This window comes from Bombina bombina, chromosome 4 (genome assembly GCF_027579735.1).
Source record: "Bombina bombina isolate aBomBom1 chromosome 4, aBomBom1.pri, whole genome shotgun sequence".
Lineage (NCBI taxonomy): Eukaryota > Metazoa > Chordata > Amphibia > Anura > Bombinatoridae > Bombina > Bombina bombina.
Genome location: NC_069502.1, coordinates 379,986,915 through 380,006,060, shown reverse-complemented (window position 1 = coordinate 380,006,060; position 19,146 = coordinate 379,986,915). Strand labels below are relative to the sequence as shown.

Sequence of the window (19,146 nt, the reverse complement as noted above, 5' to 3'; positions counted from 1 at the left end):
AACAGATATGAAATAAATAAATCAAAATAGCATTCCTAAATGAAATTTAATAAATGAATTAATTTTTTTTTAATTTATTTTTTTATTAAATGAAGACATAGTAGGCAAAATCCTAAAAAAAAATGTGGGCGAGGCCATTTAATGATGCAGAGGAAGTTGAAATTCACAACATTCAAGGTCATTTTATTATTTTTAATAATTTTAATGGTTAGTTAAATATAGATTATATTTAAAATTAATTGAAAATTATATCACAATTAATGTTATTACATGAAGAGAATATAAACAATCAAGGAAATTCTCGTGATGATCCAGATGAGGCGGAAGTTCAGAATATTAATATTGTTGGACAAGAGGTTGAAGAGGATGAAGATTTGGAGCAAGTGGATGAGGTGGAGCAAGATGAAGAGGAGGGGCAAGAGGAAGAGCAGGTGCATTCAGGAACATCAGGTGAAACACATTTGCAAATAATAACAATTATTATTACAAACAAAAATCAAACACAAAAATCATGTTTTTATTAATGTGTAAAACTTAAGTAAAGTAATTAAGAGTTAATAGAAAATGACCTAAATAATAATCTATTATTTTATCATTTTCTATATCATTCTATATTTAACTCTCACTTTATCTATCTATATATATATATATATATATATATATATATATATATATATATATATATATATATATATATATATATATGTATATATATATATATATATATATATGTGTGTGTGTGTATTAAATGTTATATATATATATATATATATATATATATATATATATTTAATGTTTATAGTGGACGAGGTGGAGCAGGATGAAGAGAAGGGGCAAGAGGAAGAGCAGGTGCATCCAGGAACATCAGGTGAAACACAGTTGAAAATAATATCAACTATCATTACAAACAAAATCAAAGGCACAATTGATGTTTTTTATGAATGTTTTAAACCTAAGTAAAGTAATTAAGAGGTAATAGAAAATGACCTAAATAATAATGCATTATTTTAGCATGTTCTATATCATTCTATATTTTACTCTCTTTATATCTTTTAAAATATCTCTCTCTCTCTCTCTCTCTCTCTCTCTCTCTATATATATATATATATATATATATATATATATACTTACTAAATGTTATCTATATATATATATATTTATTTTATTTGTAGTTTTTTAAATATAATATATATATATATATATATATATATACACACAGATATATACACACAGATATATATATATATATAATATATATATATATATATATATATATATATATATATATATATATAAACGTATATTAATTTTTAAGTATATATATATATATATATATATATATATATATATAGAGAGAGAGAGAGAGAGAGAGAGAGATTTAACAGAAAAAGATTGTAATCATAGAGAGAGATTAAGAGAAAGAAAAATAAAGAGAGAGAGAAAGAGAGAGAAATTCAAGATTACAAAATCAATATAAGATTATAAAATGATGTTTCCATTTACAGTTATACAAGAAAAGAGAAGCACAGAAGAGGTGCAAGATGGGGAATCTGCTTACCCACAATATTATGACTGGAGTAAGTGATCAAAAAATAGATTTATTTGAATCAATGTATATATTAAGTGGATTTTGGAAACTTTGGTAATGCTGTTGCTGATTCTTGAAATACCAATGTGTTACTATTTCCTATTAGCATTGAAATAAAAAACATTTACATCTATAATTTCTATATTAATATTTTTTTGTTGTTTTTTTATAGTTCCAGATGATGATAAGATTTAGGTCAAAAGCAGAAACAGGACTCATAATCAATTACTCTACAGTGAGGAAAATGAGAATGAAATGTGAAAAATTTTAAAAAATATTTATGTGTATTATAACTTTATGAATGTGAGAATATATTTTTTTTATTTTATATTTACAATAAATGAATATATTTATTAGTGTCTTTAATAAAGTTATAATATCTTATCAATTAAAAGCTAACAAGATTAGAGCTCAATGTGTCAACAGTTCAAGTTTTTTGAATAGGAGTCAAATGGTCTGCAGGGGGTGTGTAAAGGAGATAAACGAAAGTGGACTTTGTATTGTGTAGCATTGGTAAAATCAGATTTTAATTTCTATAACTTTTAACATAATAATGTTTTCAGAGATGTTATTACCATGTATTAGCATGATTTATAATAATGTTAAATTAAATGTTAAATTAAAAGAAATTACATTATATTACATTAATATAATAAAAAATATAATTAAATATTCTAAAACAACTTCTATAGTTTAAAACATAATTACAGTAAAAAAAAAAATTTGCATTTTGACGAAGATGAGATTATATATTAGGCGCATATATAATAATAACGGAGAGATTTATCATTAATCCGCCGCATCTCGACTTTGGAAATTAGCATGTTAATATGACCCATTTTATGATAAATATTGGTGCACAGGTGCGCCTTGCCGAGGGATTTCACAAAACAATGATAAATGGAGCCCTTGATAAACTATACCAAACTTTTTTATAACATATTTTCCCATTAAGGAATTTAATTACAAAGCTGAGAAAGTAAGAAAACAAATTTTTGCAGTCCATTTTAATTTATATATGGCTAGATTACGAGTTTTTTGTTTTGAGCTGTGCGTGGTAACGAGCAGTTTTCACTCACCGCTCACCTACCTACAGCGCTGGTATTACGGCTTTTTACAAACCCCGCGTTAAAAGACAAGAAGTGAGCGTTGAGCAAAATTGTGCTACTTACCGCACTCCAATACCTGCGCTGCTTAAGTCAGCGGTGAGCTGGTCGTACGTGCTTGTGCACGATTTCCCCATAGGAATCAACGGGGAGAGCTGGCTATGAAAAAGTCTAACACCCTAAACCTAAGTCTAACTCTAAACCTTACACCCCCTAACTTAAATCAAATTACAATAAATCGAAATAAAATTACTAAAATTAGCTAAATTATTCCTATTTAAAACTAAATACTTACCAATAAAATAAACCCTAAGCTAGATAAAATATAACTAATAGTTACATTGTAGCTAGCTTAGGGTTTATTTTTATTTTACAGGCATTTTTGTATTTATTTTTAACTAGGTAGAATAGTTACTAAATAGTCATTAACTATTTAATAACTACCTAGCTAAAATAAATAAAAAAGTACCTGTAAAATAAAACCTAACCTAAGTTACAATAACACCTAACACTACACTATGATTACTTTAACTAAATTAAATAAAATTACCTAAATTAAATTAAATTAGCTAAAGTACAAAAAACCCCCACTAAATTTCAGAAAATAATAAACAAATTACAGATATTTAAATAATCTAATAGGCCTATCAAAATAAAAAAAGCCCCCCCCCAAAAAAAAAACAAAAAAAAACCCTAGCCTAAACTAAACTACCAATAGCCCTTAAAAGGGCCTTTTGTGGGACATTGCCCCAAAGTAATCAGCTCTTTATCCTGTAAAAAAAAATACAAACACCCCCCCAACAGTAAAACCCACCACCCACACAACCAACCCCCCCCAAATAATACTATCTAAAAAAAAACTAAGCTCCCCATTGCCCTGAAAAGGGCATTTGGATGGGCATTGCCCTTAAAAGGGCAGTTAGCTCTTTTGCGGCCCAAAGTCCCTAACCTAAAAATAAAACCCACCCAATACACCCTTAAAAAAACTAACACTAACCCCCTGAAGATCGACTTACTTTTCTGAAGATCTGACATCCATCCTCAAGGAAGCAACAGAAGTCTTCATCCAACCAGGCCAAAATGGTCCTCCAGACAGGCAGAAGTCTTCATCCAGACAGCATCTTCTATCTTCATTGATCCGATGCGGAGCGGCCCCATCTTTAAGACATCTGACGCGGAGCATCCTCTTCATCCGACGGACTAACAACGAATGACGGTACCTTTAAGTGATGTCATCCAAGATGGCATCCCTTAGATTCCGATTGGCTGATAGAATGTTCCAATCAGCCAATAGAATGTGAGCTCAATCCTATTGGCTGATTTGATCAGCCAATAGGATTGAACTTCAATCCTATTGGCTGATTGCATCAGCCAATTGGATTTTTTCTACATTAATTCCGATTGGCTGATAGAATTCTATCAGCCAATCGGAATCTAAGGGACGCCATCTTGGATGACATCACTTAAAGGTACCGTCATTCGTCGTTAGTCCATCGGATGAAGAGGATGCTCCACATCGGATATCTTGAAGATGGAGCTGCTCCGTGTCGGATGGATGAAGATAGAAGATGCCGTCTGGATGAAGACTTCTGCCTGTCTGGAGGACCACTTCTCCCGGCTTGGATGAAGACTTCTCCCGGCTTCGTTGAGTACTTCGGCCCGGTTGTATGAAGACTTCTGCCGCTTCCTTGAGGATGGATGTCGGATCTTCAGAATAGTAACTCGATCTTCAGGGGGTTAGTGTTAGGTTTTTAAAGGGTGTATTGGGTGGGTTTTATTTTTAGGTTAGGGACTTTGGGCCGCAAAAGAGCTAACTGCCCTTTTAAGGGCAATGCCCATCCAAATTCCTTTTTCAGGGCAATGGGGAGCTTAGGTTTTTTTAGATAGTATTTTATTTGGGGGGTTGGTTGTGTGGGTGGTGGGTTTTACTGTTGGGGGGGTTGCTTGTATTTTTTTTACAGGTAAAAGAGCTGATTACTTTGGGACAATGCCCTGCAAAAAGGCCCTTTTAATGGCTATTGGTAGTTTAGTTTGGGCTAGGGTTTTTTTTATTTTGGGGGGCTTTTTTATTTTGATAGGGCTATTAGATTAGGTGTAATGAGTTTAAATATCTGTAATTTGTTTATTATTTTCTGTAATTTAGTGTTTGTTTGTTTTTTACTTTAGCTAATTTAATTTAATTTAGGTAATTGTATTTAATTTAGTTAATTTATTTAATTATAGTGTAGTGTTAGGTGTTATTGTAACTTAGGTTAGGTTTTATTTTACAGGTACTTTTGTATTTATTTTAGCTAGGTAGTTATTAAATAGTTAATAACTATTTAATAACTATTCTACCTAGTTAAAATAAATACAAATTTACCTGTAAAATAAAAATAAACCCTAAGCTAGCTACAATGTAACTATTAGTTATATTGTAGCTAGCTTAGGGTTTATTTTATAGGTACGTATTTAGTTTTAGATAGGAATAATTTAGTTAATGATAGGAATTTTTATTTAGATTTATTTTAATTATATTTAAGTTAGGGGGTGTTAGGGTCAGGGTTAGACTTGGATTTAGGGGTTAATACATTTTGTATAGTGGCGGCGACGTTGGGGGCGGCAGATTAGGGGTTAATACATGTAGGTAGGGGGCGGCGATGTTAGGGATGGCAGATTAGGGGTTAATAATATTTAACTAATGTTTGCAAGGTGGGAGTGTGGCGGTTTAGGGGATATGTTTATTATAGTGGTGGCGACATTGGGGGCGGCAGATTATGGGTTAATAAGTGTAGGTAGGTTGTGGCGACATTGGGGACGGCAGATTAGGTGTTAATAAATATAATGTATGTGTCGGTGATGTTGGGGGCAGCAGATTAGGGGTTCATAAATATAATGTAGGTGGCGGCGTTGTCCGGAGCGGCAGATTATGGGTTAAAAATATTATTTTAGTGTTTGCGATGCGGGAGGGCCTCGGTTTAGGGGTTAATAGATAGTTTATGGGTGTTAGTGTACTTTTAAGCACTTTAATTATGAGTTTTATGTTACAGGGTTGTACCATAAAACTCTTAACCACTGACTTTTAAATGCATTAGGGATCTTGACAGGGTAGGGTGTACCGCTCACTTTTTGGTCTCCCAGGACAGACTCGTAATATCAGCGCTATGGAAGTCCCATAGAAAAAAAGACTTTACGAAGTTTTTGTAAGTCGTTTTGCGGTAAGGCCAAAGAAGTGTGTGGTACACCTATACCTGCAAGACTCGTAATACCAGCGGGCGTAAAAAAGCAGCGTTAGGACCTCTTAACGCTGCTTTTTTACCTTAACGCACAACTCGTAATCTAGCCAATAGTTTGATAATTATGTGGCTTGATATTGTTGTTGCAAACAGTGCAATCACTAGAGAAAAATCCCCAAGTATTGTGAACATTACCATAATTTTAACATTAATAAAAAAAAAAATTCTAGTATTGTGTATCCAAGTGATTAATTCCAACTAATGATGTTATTTTTAATTAAAAAAAAATATTTTTTTGTCCGTTTGTCTTTCTTCTTATTATATAGCTTACCTTTTTTATAGCCTCAGCTGTCAGTTGCTGGAGAGATGGAGAAGCAATGGAACGAAGACTGGTATTTCCAAAATATGGATTTTGAATGTCAATATAAGCCACAGCATTGTTCTGAAGAATTTTTTCAAATTCCTGTTGTGGATATGAAATAGTTACATTAAAGATGCATGAAAAACACATTCTTTGTCCAGCATTCTGGTATGGGCAGTTACTTCTATACACATCTATTTATGTAACAGTAAATCTAATTCCCATTTATCAGCAACAAAATCAACACTTCCACTATGTAAGTACTTAAAAGTGCCTCAGTAATACAATGTTCAGTCATCTGAAAATGTTTTAAAATATTGTCTTGACATAAGAAACACATCAAGCATAGTTATTGCTAATGCAGCCTGCTCTTTACTAAACAGCTGCATCTGTATTGCCATAGCAATGGAATATTTTAATTCATTTTAAGAGATAAATAGAACATCAGTTGCATGAAAAACTGAGTGGTTTGACCATTCTAATAATTTATTTAGCAATTAGAAAATTTGCATGAAATGCTTATATGAATCACTTAGATCTAGTTATATTTGTACAAACGTGTATTTTACGCCGATAATGATTTTTTTTTTTTTCAAATTCAAGTGTAGTCATAGCTAAGAAACTTAAAGAGACATTACAGCTCCATGGTAAAGCACAGCTGTCAATTGGCAGGTTGTTTGACTGCCCAAAATGATAGGCTCCCCAGTGGTTTCCAGAATGGGAGTTGCAATGCTTATTGCTTCAGAGAGGAACTTTACCTTTATAACCTTTTTAGGAGTGAAACGCAAGTGTAAAGATTATAATTCAGGCACAGTTGCTTTACCACATTGGATTAAAGGGACAGTATACACTCATTTTCATATAACTGCATGTAATAGACACTACTATAAAGAATAAGATGCACAGATACTGATATAAAAATCCAGTATAAAACTGTTTAAAAACTTACTTAGAAGCTGTCAGTTTGGCTCTGTTGAAAAGGTAGCTGGAAAGCCCACTGCAAGTGGCAAATAAGACACTCCCCCTGCCCCTTATTTTGCATATGAAAAGACCCTTTACACAAACAGGAGCAAGCTGGAGTAGGTAGTCGAGCGTATTCACATAAAACTTTGGGGCTTGGTTAGGAGTCTGAAAATCAGAGCAATGTTATTTAAAAATAAGCAAAACTATACATTAATTTAAAAAAAAAACTTTATGGGCTATATAAATAGATCATCTACAAAACATTTATGCAAAGAAAAAATGAGTGTATAATGTCCCTTTAAATGTTTTTAGCACACCAGAAACTTTTAAATGAGCCCAATATTTTAAATGAGAAGCAGTAGTAATGTGTTAATTGTGCTTGTAGTACAAGTTATCAGTTCCGTTTGGCACTCGTTAAAAATAAAATAAAAAAACACATTTTCATATTCACCTCTTTTGGAAATCTGCTCTTAATGTGCTTTTAAATACAATTTAAAAATAAATTAATGGAGGTGAACTAAAAAATGTGAAACCATGGGTCAATAAAGATAAAAGGTTTTGTAGAAGGGTTAATGAGATAAGGCATATGACAAGAAGGCAGGAGTAGGAAGGGGTCATTGTGTATCTGTGTGTGTGTTAAAGGGACATTATACACTCATGTTTTCTTTGCATAAATGTTTTGTAGATGATCTATTTATATAGCCCATAAAGTTTTGTTTTTTAAAAAAATGTATAGTTTTGGCTATTTTTAAATAGCATTGCTCTGATTTTCAGACTCCTAACCAAGCCCCAAAGTTTTAGGAGAATACCGTCAGATTTTTACTCCAGCTTGTTCATGTTTGTGTAAATGGTCTTTTCAAATGCAAAAGAAGGGGGAGTGTCTTATTTCCCACTTGCTGTGTGCTTTCCAGATACATTATCAACAGCGCTAAACTGAGAGCTTCTAAGTAAGTTTTTAAACAGTTTTATACTGGATTTTTATATGAGTATCTATGCATCTTATTCTTTATAGTAGTATCTATTGCATGCAGTTATATGAAAATTGGTGTATACTGTCCCTTTAAGGCTCCTATGTAAAATTATCATTGAAAGTGTATAGCAAAAAAACCTAATGAAAAACTACTACTTAAACTACATAAAATGAATAATATTGGCCCTTATAAAAATGTATTATCTGAGGGAAATTATGCATCCGCTTTATCTGACATGAATTCTGTAGCACGCTATACTACTGCATGCACAATAAGTATCAACCATTGAATTGTAATCTAAATTAAAAAATGCAAGCAGCATGGATTATGCTTCAGTAATGCTAAATCATCATACTACTTGCATTTGTGTGCAAAAATGGCATGCTCTAATGAATTAGAAAATTTAATTTTTGCATTATCATGACCATTTAATTACTTATAATATCCTTGATCTTATTTAAAGGGCCATCATAGTGGAAACATTACATGCTCAAATTTGTTAGCGCATGTAAATTTAACACTAATGTCAGAACTTTTTTTTGGGAGGGGGGATTTTTTTTTCTGAGTGTTAGAATTAAGGCATGTTGTGCTTTTAAGAAGACTTTGGAGATTTGCTGCATTAGGTTTTTTTTGCCTTTGAGGAGGCCTATGGGTTCTATTAAAGGGGCATTAAACCCAAACATTTTCTTTCATGATTCAGGTAGAAAATACAATTTTAAACAACATTCCAATGTACTTCTATTATCTAATTTGCTTCATTCTTTAGATATCCTTTGTTAAAGAAATAGCAATGCCCATGGGTGAGCCAATCACATGAGGCATCTATGTGCAGCCACCAATCAGAAGCTACTGAGCATATCTAGATATACTTTTCAGGAAAGAATATCAAGACAATGAAACAAATTAGATAATAGAAGTAAATTGGAAAGTTGTTTAAAATGGTATTCTCTATCTGAATCATGAAAGAAAAAATGTGGGTTTAATGTCCCTTTAAGCTTTAAAGAGACATTAAACACTAAATAAATGATAGATAGAATGATGCATTCAAAGAAAAGATTGGTCTAAGAATAACATTTACATGTATTTTTTAAAGTTTCATTAGTTGCTTAAGCAGTGACAAAATAAGTGTTTCAATCTTACTGATACACAGAGACGCCTCTCTCTTGTTTGCCTCCTTTCATTCTAGAACCATCGACATTAAAGTGTGAAGAGAGTGCAGCCATCTCTGCATGAGAGCAGTGGATTGAAGCCGTCACAGCCCGGCTACTTAGCCATCTGAAAGACCACCACTATTGGAACATTACATTAGTAGTGGATTTATCTGGACATTCTGTATTGTATCCTATATTGCATTAGTGTGACTAAAAATATATCTATTCACACGTACGTGCATGTGTGCTTATACTTATATATACCCGTATGTCTATATAATCCCACACATTTATATATATTTTCAATATTACCTATCCTTTTTAAAATGTATGTGTGCCCCTTAGCGCCCCCTATTGAGGTGTATAATTATATCCTTTGTATAAAGTTAACTTAGGTTACTTTCTATACTGTGGTCAATTAGGGACAGTTAAAAATAGGTCACTAGAGTGTGCAGCCAATGGGTGTATGGAATATAACAGTGTTCTGCACTTCCATTTATAACAGGAATAGAGAAAGAATTCAGTTGCCATGTTTGGTCAAATAACTCTAATACCGCTTTCTATTGCATAGCTACTGTGGGGCAGATTACGAGTGGAGTACTAACTGTTCCACACGAGCGATAAGGGGTTTATCACAGGTGTTTGCTTGCGTTGGAAGTAGCATGTGTATTACAAGCTGAAAGTATTGCTCGAGCGCAATTAAATTTAACATGTGTCGGGTTATCGCAACCTCAGACCTCTAGTTAAAGTGAATGTCAACTTTCACAAATGAAAGCCCTGTTTTTAAAAATACTATTAAAAACAGGGGCACTTTCATTCATGAAAGTTTACATTGAAGCCATTTTTTTAAAAATACTTACCTTCTTCATAGCAAGCTAGGAACACCGGAGCAGCGATTCCCCCGCCTCCAGGTCGTCTCTTCTTAAGTCAGAAATGACGCATCCGGCTTCCTCCAATAACGGCTTCCCTCCCAGAGCAAACATTGCCTGAAGCCACGCTGTGATTGGAGGAAGCCGGATTAGTAATTTCTGAAGTAAGAAGAAACTTCATGGGAGCGGGGGAATTGTTGCTCCGGTGTTCCTTGCTTGCTATGAAGAAAAGGTATGTATTTAAAAAAAACGGCTTCAATGTAAACTTTCATGAAAGAAATATATATATATATATTACCAAAAAAACATCATACATATATATAGCAATATGTATTTATGAATACATATAACATATTCTTCTATGTGAAGAACATTGAAATGGGAAATATTAATATTTCATGTCGAGGTAGTGCACTTGGTCAAACGTGATTGGGTGTAGGGTGTTTTTTCCACTTTTCTATGGGGGAATACGTTATCACGATCACGATATTGTAATCAGCTTTTTGCACGTGTCAGTTTAGTGCACAAGCGAAAACTTTTCATTTTCAACTTGTAATATACGAGGTATTCAATGCACACAAAAAAACGTACTTCTAACAGAGTTTGCGTGCAAGCCTAAGTGGTAATTACCATTGTACTCAAAGGTTTAAATTTATTAAATGTTGAGCGGACAAATTTATTAAATTTCACTGTCTGCATTTATCAGTGCACAATAATTTCTAGTGAAAATGCTTGTAAAATGCCGCCCCATGCTCACTGGAGGCCAATCGGCCACTAGCAGAGGCTGTCATTTATCCCAATCGGATCAGATCAGGATAATTTCAATCCGCCACCTAAAAGGTGGCGGACAGGTTAAGAAGTAGCGGTCTTATGACCGCTGCTTCTTAACTTCCGCTTCCGGAAGTTAAGTCTTTTTAAGTCTACTTTGATTTAACATATTTTTTTACTATATCAGCACTGTTTCATAAAACACATTGGGCTAGATTACAAGTGCCACTGTAAATGTTGTTTTATTGCTATCGAAAAAATCGACCTAGCATTTTCACCTTCCCATAGAAGTCAATGAACCCTTGCATTCCTATTGGCTGATTTGAATCTTCAAATTCAGATCAGTCAATGGAATGAAAGCTTTTTCCTTTCATTCTATTGGCTGATTTGAATTTGAAGATTCAAATCAGCCAATAGAAATGCAAGGGTACCTTTATATAAAAGGGGTACCTTGCAGTCACTATTTAATGTGCTGCTAGAGACCGGATGAAGGAGCTCCGTGTTGAAGATCTGAAGAGGACCACTGATGTTGCTCCCATTGCCGCTGACCTCGCCACTGACACCGTTGGGATGAAGATGGAAGAAGATGGACAAGCAATGAAGATTGATGAAGATAGAGCGGTGCCCATCATCATCAGTGAGTCCTAACTTTGGGGTTAGTGTTTTTTTTAGGGGGTGGTTTTTTTTATAGATTAGTTTTTTTTTAGGGGGGCAGCAAAAGAGCAGAATGCCCTTTTAAAGGCAATGCCCATCCAAATGCCCTTTTTGGGAAAATAGGTAATTCATTTTGTCTGTTTTTGTTAGGTTTTTGTTTATTTTGGGGGGGTGGGGGTTGTAATGTTAGGGGGTTAGAGTTTTTTAATTCAAAAGATCTGATTGCTTTAGGGAAATGCCCTATAAAAGGCCCTTTTAAGGGCTATTGTTTATTTTTAGATTAGTTTTTTTATTTTGGGGTGTTTATTTTAAAGGGGTATTAGAATAGGATTTTTTTTTATTTTTGGTCATTTTTTTTATTTTCTGTAATTGTAGGATTTTTTTATAATGGTAGTATTTTTTTATTTTTTTAATGGTAGGATTTGTTTTCGGTAATGGTAGGTTTTATCTTTCAGTAATGGTAGTTGTTTTTTTTTTTTAAAGGTACGATTTTGGTTTTTTTTTGCGCTAGCGGTAATCCGAAAAGTGCAAAAATCCCAAGCGGAATTTTCACATGCTTGTGCATGTGTTCCCCATTGAAATCAATGGAGAAAAAAAAGTTAAAAAAACACCCTACTCACGCAAATGACCTATCATTTTTGCCTTCCCATAGATGTCAATGGACTCTTGTATTCCTATTGGCTAATTTGAATCTTCAAATTCAAATCAGCCAATGGAATGAAAGCTTTTTCCTTTCATTCTATTGGCTGATTTTAATTTGAAGATTCAAATCATCCAATAGGAATGCAAGGGTACCCCTATATAAAAGGGGTACCTTGCATTCACTATTTAATGAGCGGCTGGAGACCGGATGAAGAGGGAGCTCCATGTTGAAGATCTGAAGAGTACCACCAATTTTGCCCCTGATCTCGTCGCCGACACTGTAGTTAGAAGATGGACCACAGTTGGGATGAAGAAGATGAACAAGCAATGAAGATTGATGAAGAAAGAGCGCAGCCCATCATCATCAGTGAGAACTAACTTTGGGGTTAGTGTTTTTTTTGTTTGTTTTTTTTAGGTGTTTTTTTATAGATTAGGTTTTTTGGGGGGGCAGCAAAAGAGTTGAATGCCCTTTTAAAGGCAATGCCCATCCAAATGCCCTTTTTGGAGCAATAGGTAATTTGCTGCTTTTTTTGTTAGGTTTTTTAGTTTTGGGGGGGTGTTTTTTAAATCAAAAGATCTGATTGCTTTAGGGAAATGCCCTAAAAAAGGCCCTTTTAAGGGCTATTGTTAGTTTATTTTTAGATTCAATTTTTTATTTTGGGGTGTTTATTTTTAAGAGGTATTACAATAGAATTAATTTTTTTATTTTTCGTAAATTTGTTTTTTATTTTCTGTAATTGTAGATTTTTTATTTTTTGTAATAGTAGTATTTTATTATTTTTTTTTTAAATGGTAGGATTTTTTTTTATGGTAATACTAAGTTTTTATCTTTCAGTAATGGTAGTTTTTTTTAAAGGTAAGATTAGGTTTTTATTTAATTTTTCAGCTAAGTTTTTTTTATTTTAAGGTAGTTAGAATATTTTTAGTTAATTTTTGGGTATTTTAATTTGGGTTAAGTTAGGGGGTGTTAGGTTAGGGGGTTTAGCTGTTAGTTTATAATTTTGTAAAGTGGGTGGATGGTGGTGTAGGAGTTAATAATTAGATACTTTGCGATGTAGGGGGAGGGCAGTTTTGGGGTTAATAGTAATATTAAGTGTTTGTGATGTGGGGAGATAGCAGTTTAGGGGAAAATAGTGTAGTTTATGAGTGTAAGTGTACTTTGTTATGTATTTTTGTTGTGTTTTGTGCAACTTTTCGCCTAGATTTAGAGTTCTGCGGCCAAAGGGGTGCATTAGCTACGCATGCTTTTTTTCCCCCGCACCTTTTAAACAACGCTGGTATTTAGAGTTCTCGGAAGGGCTGTGTTAGGCTCCAAAAAGGTAACGTACAGGCATATTTACCGCCACTGCAACTCTCAATACCAGCAGTGCTTACGGACGCGGACAGCTTAAAAAAACGTGCTCGTGCATGATTCCCCCATAGGAAACAATGGGGCAGTTTGAGCTGAAAAAAAACTTAACACCTGCAAAACAGCAGCTTTCAGCTCCTAACGCAGCCCCATTGTTTCCTATGGGGAAACACTTCCTAAGTCTACACCTAACACCCTAACATGTACCCCGAGTCTAAACACCCCTAGCCTTACACTTATTAACCCCTAATCTGCCGCCCCCGCTATCGCTGACCCATGCATATTATTTTTAACCCCTAATCTGCCGCTCCGTACACCGCCGTAACCTATGTTATCCCTATGTACCCCTAATCTGCTGCCCCTAACACTGCCGACCCCTATATTATATATATTAACCCCTAATCTACCGCCCCCAACGTCGTCGCCACCTACCTACATTTATTAACCCCTAATCTGCCAACCGGACCTCGCCGCCACTATAATAAATGTATTAACCCCTAAAGCTAAGTCTAACTCTAACCCTAACACCCCCTAAGTTAAATATAATTTTATTCTAACAAAATAAAATAATTCTTATTAAATAAATTAATCCTATTTAAAGCTAAATACTTACCTGTAAAATAAACCCTAATATAGCTACAATATAAATAATAATTATATTGTAGCTATTTTAGGATTAATATTTATTTTACAGGCAACTTTGTATTTATTTTAACTAGGTACAATAACTATTAAATAGTTAATAACTATTTAATAGTTACCTAGTTAAAATAATTACAAAATTACGTGTAAAATAAATCCTAACCTAAGTTACAATTAAACCTAACACTACACTATCAATAAATTAATTAAATAAACTATCTACAATTATCTACAATTAAATCAACTAAACTAAATTACAAAAACAAACAAACACTAAATTACAAAAAAACAAACACTAAATTACAAAAAATAAAAAAAGATTACAAGAATTTTAAACTAATTACACCTACTCTAATCCCCCTAAAATAATAACAAAGCCCCCAAAATAAAAAAATGCCCTACCCTATTCTAAAATAAAATGTTAACAGCTCTTTTACCTTACCAGCCCTTAAAAGGGCCTTTTACCATGCCCCAAAGAAAACAGCTCTTTTGCATTTAAATAAACATACAATACCCCCCCAACATTACAACCCACCACCCACATACCCCTAATGTAACCCAAACCCCCCTTAAAAAACCTAACACTAAGCCCCTGAAGATCTTCCTACATTGTCTTCACCACGCCGGGTATCACCGATCCGTCCAGAAGAGGGTCTGAAGTCTTCCTCCTATCCGGCAAGAAGAGGTCCAGAAGAGGGTCCGAAGTCTTCATCCTATCCGGCAAGAAGAGGAGATCCGGACCGGCAAACATCTTCATCCAAGCGGCATATTCTATCTTCTTCCATCTGGCGCGGTGCGGGACCATCTTGAAGCAGCCGACGTGGATCCATCCTCTTCTTCCGACGTCCTAAGTCCGAAAGAAGGTTCCTTTAAATGACGTCATCCAAGATGGCGTCCCTCGAATTCCGATTGGCTGATAGGATTCTATCAGCCAATTGGAATTAAGGTAGGAAAAATCTGATTGGCTGATTGAATCAGCCAATCAGATTCATGTTCAATCGGATTGGTTGATCCAATCAGCCAATCTGATTGAGCTCGCATTCTATTGGCTGTTCCGATCAGCCAATAGTATGCGAGCTCAATCTGATTGGCTGATTGGATCAGCCAATCCGATTGAACTTGAATCTGATTGGCTGATTCAATCAGCCAATCCGATTTTTCCTACCTTAATTGCGATTGGCTGATCTTGGATGACGTCATTTAAAGGAACCTTCATTCGGACTTAAAATGTCGGAAGAAAAGGATGGATCCGCGTCGGCTTCTTCAAGATGGTGCCGCTCCACGCCGGATGGAAGAAGATAGAAGATGCCGCTTGGATAAAGATGTTTGCCGGTCCGGATCTCCTCTTCTTGCCGGATAGGATGAAGACTTCGGACCCTCTTCTGGACCTTTTCTTGCCGGATAGGAGGAAGACTTCGGACCCTCTTCTGGACGGGATCGGTGATACCCGGCGTGATGAAGACAAGGCAGGAAGATCTTCAGGGGCTTAGAGTTAGGTTTTTTAAGGGGGGTTTGGGTTAGATTAGGGGTATGTGGGTGGTGGGTTGTAATGTTGGGGGGGGTATTGTATGTTTATTTAAATGCAAAAGAGCTGTTTTCTTTGGGGCATGCCTCGCAAAAGGCCCTTTTAAGGGCTGGTAAGGTAAAAGAGCTGTTAACTTTTTATTTTAGAATAGGGTAGGGCATTTTTTTATTTTGGGGGCTTTGTTATTTTTTTAGGGGGCTTAGAGTAGGTGTAATTAAATTCTTGTATTCTTTTTTTATTTTTTGTAATTTAGTGTTTGTTTTTTTTGTAATTTAGTGGGGTTTTTTTTTTGTAATTTAGTTTAGTTGATTTAATTGTAGATAATTTTAGATAGTTTATTTAATTAATTTATTGATAGTGTAGTGTTAGGTTTAATTGTAACTAAGGTTAGGATTTATTTTACAGGTAATTTTGTAATTATTTTAACTAGGTAACTATTAAATAGTTATTAACTATTTAATAGCTATTGTACCTGGTTAAAATAAATACAAAGTTGCCTGTAAAATAAATATTAATCCTAAAATAGCTACAATATAATTATTATTTATATTGTAGCTATATTAGGGTTTATTTTACAGGTAAGTATTTAGATTTAAATAGGAATAATTTATTTAATAAGATTTATTTTATTTTGTTAGATTTAAATTATATTTAACTTAGGGGGTGTTAGGGTTAGACTTAGCTTTAGGGGTTAATACATTTATTATAGTAGCGGCGAGGTCTGGTCGGCAGATTGGGGTTAATACTTGAAGTTAGGTGTCGGCGATGTTAGGGAGGGCAGATTAGGGGTTAATACTATTTATTATAGGGTTTTTGAGTCGGGAGTGAGGCGGATAAGGGGTTAATACATTTATTATAGTAGCGGTGAGGTCCGGTTGGCAGATTAGGGGTTAATAATTGTAGGTAGGTAGCGGGGGTAATAAATATTATGTAGGGGTCGGCAATGTTAGGGGCAGCAGATTAGGGGTACATAGGGATAATGTAGGTTGCGGCGGTGTGCGGTCGGCAGATTAGGGGTTAAAAAAAATTAATAGAGTGGTGGCGATGTGGGGGGGGCCTCGGTTTAGGGGTATATAGGTAGTTTATGGGTGTTAGTTTACTTTAGAGCACAGTAGTTAAGAGCTTTATGAACCGGCGTTAGCCCAGAAAGCTCTTAACTCCTGGCTTTTTTCTGCGGTTGGAGTTTTGTCGCTCGAGTTCTAACGCTCACTTCAACCAAGACTCTAAATACCGGCGTTAGAAAGATCCCATTGAAAAGATAGGATACGCAATTGACGTAAGGGGATCTGCGGTATGGAAAAGTTGCAGCTTTAAAGTGAACGTTAGACCCTTTCCTGACTGACTCTCAATACCAGCGGGCGGCCAAAACCAGCGTTAGGCCCCCCTAACGCTGGTTTTGACGGCTAACGCAAAACTCTAAATCTAGGCGTTTGATTTTTGGAACCCAGTTTACCACAGCTCTTAGATCACAGTAAGGATTAAAGTGGAAAAGTCGATTGCACTAGTGCAATCCTGATTTCTCAGCGGAAGGAAAGTGGCTCACAAAATCATGATTGCGCTAGCACAAAACTATTTGCACCACACTTGTAATCTAGCCCATAGACTTATTGAGTTGTCAGGGTTAAAATTACATACTCTAACAAATTACAGCATTCCATTTTTCCTATATAATTAATAGTCCTTTAACACAGAGATTTAGAGTACTTAGATTTAAAAAACAAAACAAAAAAAAAACAAAAAAAAAACACTGAAATATAGTTAAAGGGACAGTCACGTCCAAAATAAACTTTCATGATTCAGATAGGGCATGTCATTTTAAACAACTTTCCAATTTACTTTTATCACCAATTTAGCTTTTTTCTCTTGGTATTCTTTGTTGAAAGCTAAACCTAGGTAGGCTCATATGCTAATTTCTTAGACCTTGAAGGCCACCTCTAATCTAAATGCATTTTGACAGTTGTTTCACCACTATGTGGTATTAGTTCATGTGTGTCATATAGATAACATTGAGCTCACTCACGCACGTGAAGTTACCTAGGAGTAAACAATGATTGGCTAAAATGCAAATCTGTCAATAAATCCTGAAATAAGGGGGCTGTTTGCAGAGGCATAGATACAAGGTAATTAGAGAGATAAAATGTGTATTATTATAACTGTGTTGATTATGCAAATCTGGGGAATGGCTAATAAAGGGATTATGTATCTTTTTAAAAAACAATAATTCTGGTGTTGACTGTCCCTTTAAGTACAACAGTTTAAAACACTATTTGGCATCTTAATGGATTAAAAAACAATATAATTCTTGTTTTAAAATACATATTACTATAAATACTTATATTACATTATACTGTATAAATACAAAAAAGAGGAAGTTAAAAAAAAAAACTACTTCTGCATTATTTACCATAGTTGGGATAGAAACACAAGTTACAATAGACGATACTTAAAACATTGTTATTTTTGACGAGATATTGAAAAAACAATTCAAGCTATAAAGATTACTGAAACTCATATTTGTGGCCATGTTTTTTCCAATAACATACATAATATTTAATATCAGATATCAAATAACTGAGTCTATGAAATGATTTGTAATAATTTTTTGTTTATATTTACCTTGCCCCATTTGTATGAGCCAATGTTTCCAAATGGGTTGCCACCCCATGAGCAGAAAATAATTGTCCTCTTTGGTCTCCATCCTTTATTGGTCTTTAGCAGCATGGATTCAATAATTGACGCCATTATTGCAGCACCACTTGCCCATTCTTGTCCAGTAGCACTAGGGCTGCCAAGTATTATATATCTATCTAGAAAGAAAAACACATTTATTTTCATGTAATTAGAATCAAAATGATAAAGAACCCCATGTTGTTATTTTTTATACCATCAACATGATACAATAAATAAATAACTAAATCTTTTACAACGTAAAATTCCAGCATGCCTACTAATAGTTTTGGGATTGTACTATAAACCTGTTTGTGTTTATGGGAATTATATTGTTGATGTTATTATGAGTAGATTGAATATGTTTACAATATCAACCAGATTCACTATTTTCAGTTAGTGTCAATAAAAGATATTTTCAATCCATAATTTTCTGAATTTTGTTAAAGGAACATTAAAGATAAAGAAAATGAGAATGCCTACTGCCCTTACATGCAGATATGCATGCAGAACTGCAGCATCAGTTTTATTGCTGTGAAAAACTGAGACTGAGGAACAAACTCCATAACCTTAAAGGGACAGTCAAGTCAAAATTAAACTGTCATGATTCTGTTAGGGCATGCAATTTTAAACAACTTTCCAATTTACTTTCATCATCAAATTTGCTTTGTTCTCT

The 19,146-nt window shown here is 34.2% G+C and overlaps 1 protein-coding gene across 1 annotated transcript in view; it reads right to left on the bottom strand.

The window, feature by feature from the left end:
• Positions 1–18,599, bottom strand: part of LOC128656309 (inactive N-acetylated-alpha-linked acidic dipeptidase-like protein 2) — a 563,404-nt gene extending 544,805 nt beyond the window's left edge. Inside the window, exons 1-2 of the mRNA XM_053710152.1 lie at positions 18,420–18,599; positions 6,241–6,372 (exon numbers count right to left, since the gene is read on the bottom strand). Of these exons, the coding sequence (XP_053566127.1) occupies positions 6,241–6,372; positions 18,420–18,545 (258 nt within the window). The 5' untranslated portion in view covers positions 18,546–18,599. The remainder of the gene's footprint in view (positions 1–6,240; positions 6,373–18,419) is intronic.
• Between the last annotated feature and the right edge of the window lie 547 nt (positions 18,600–19,146).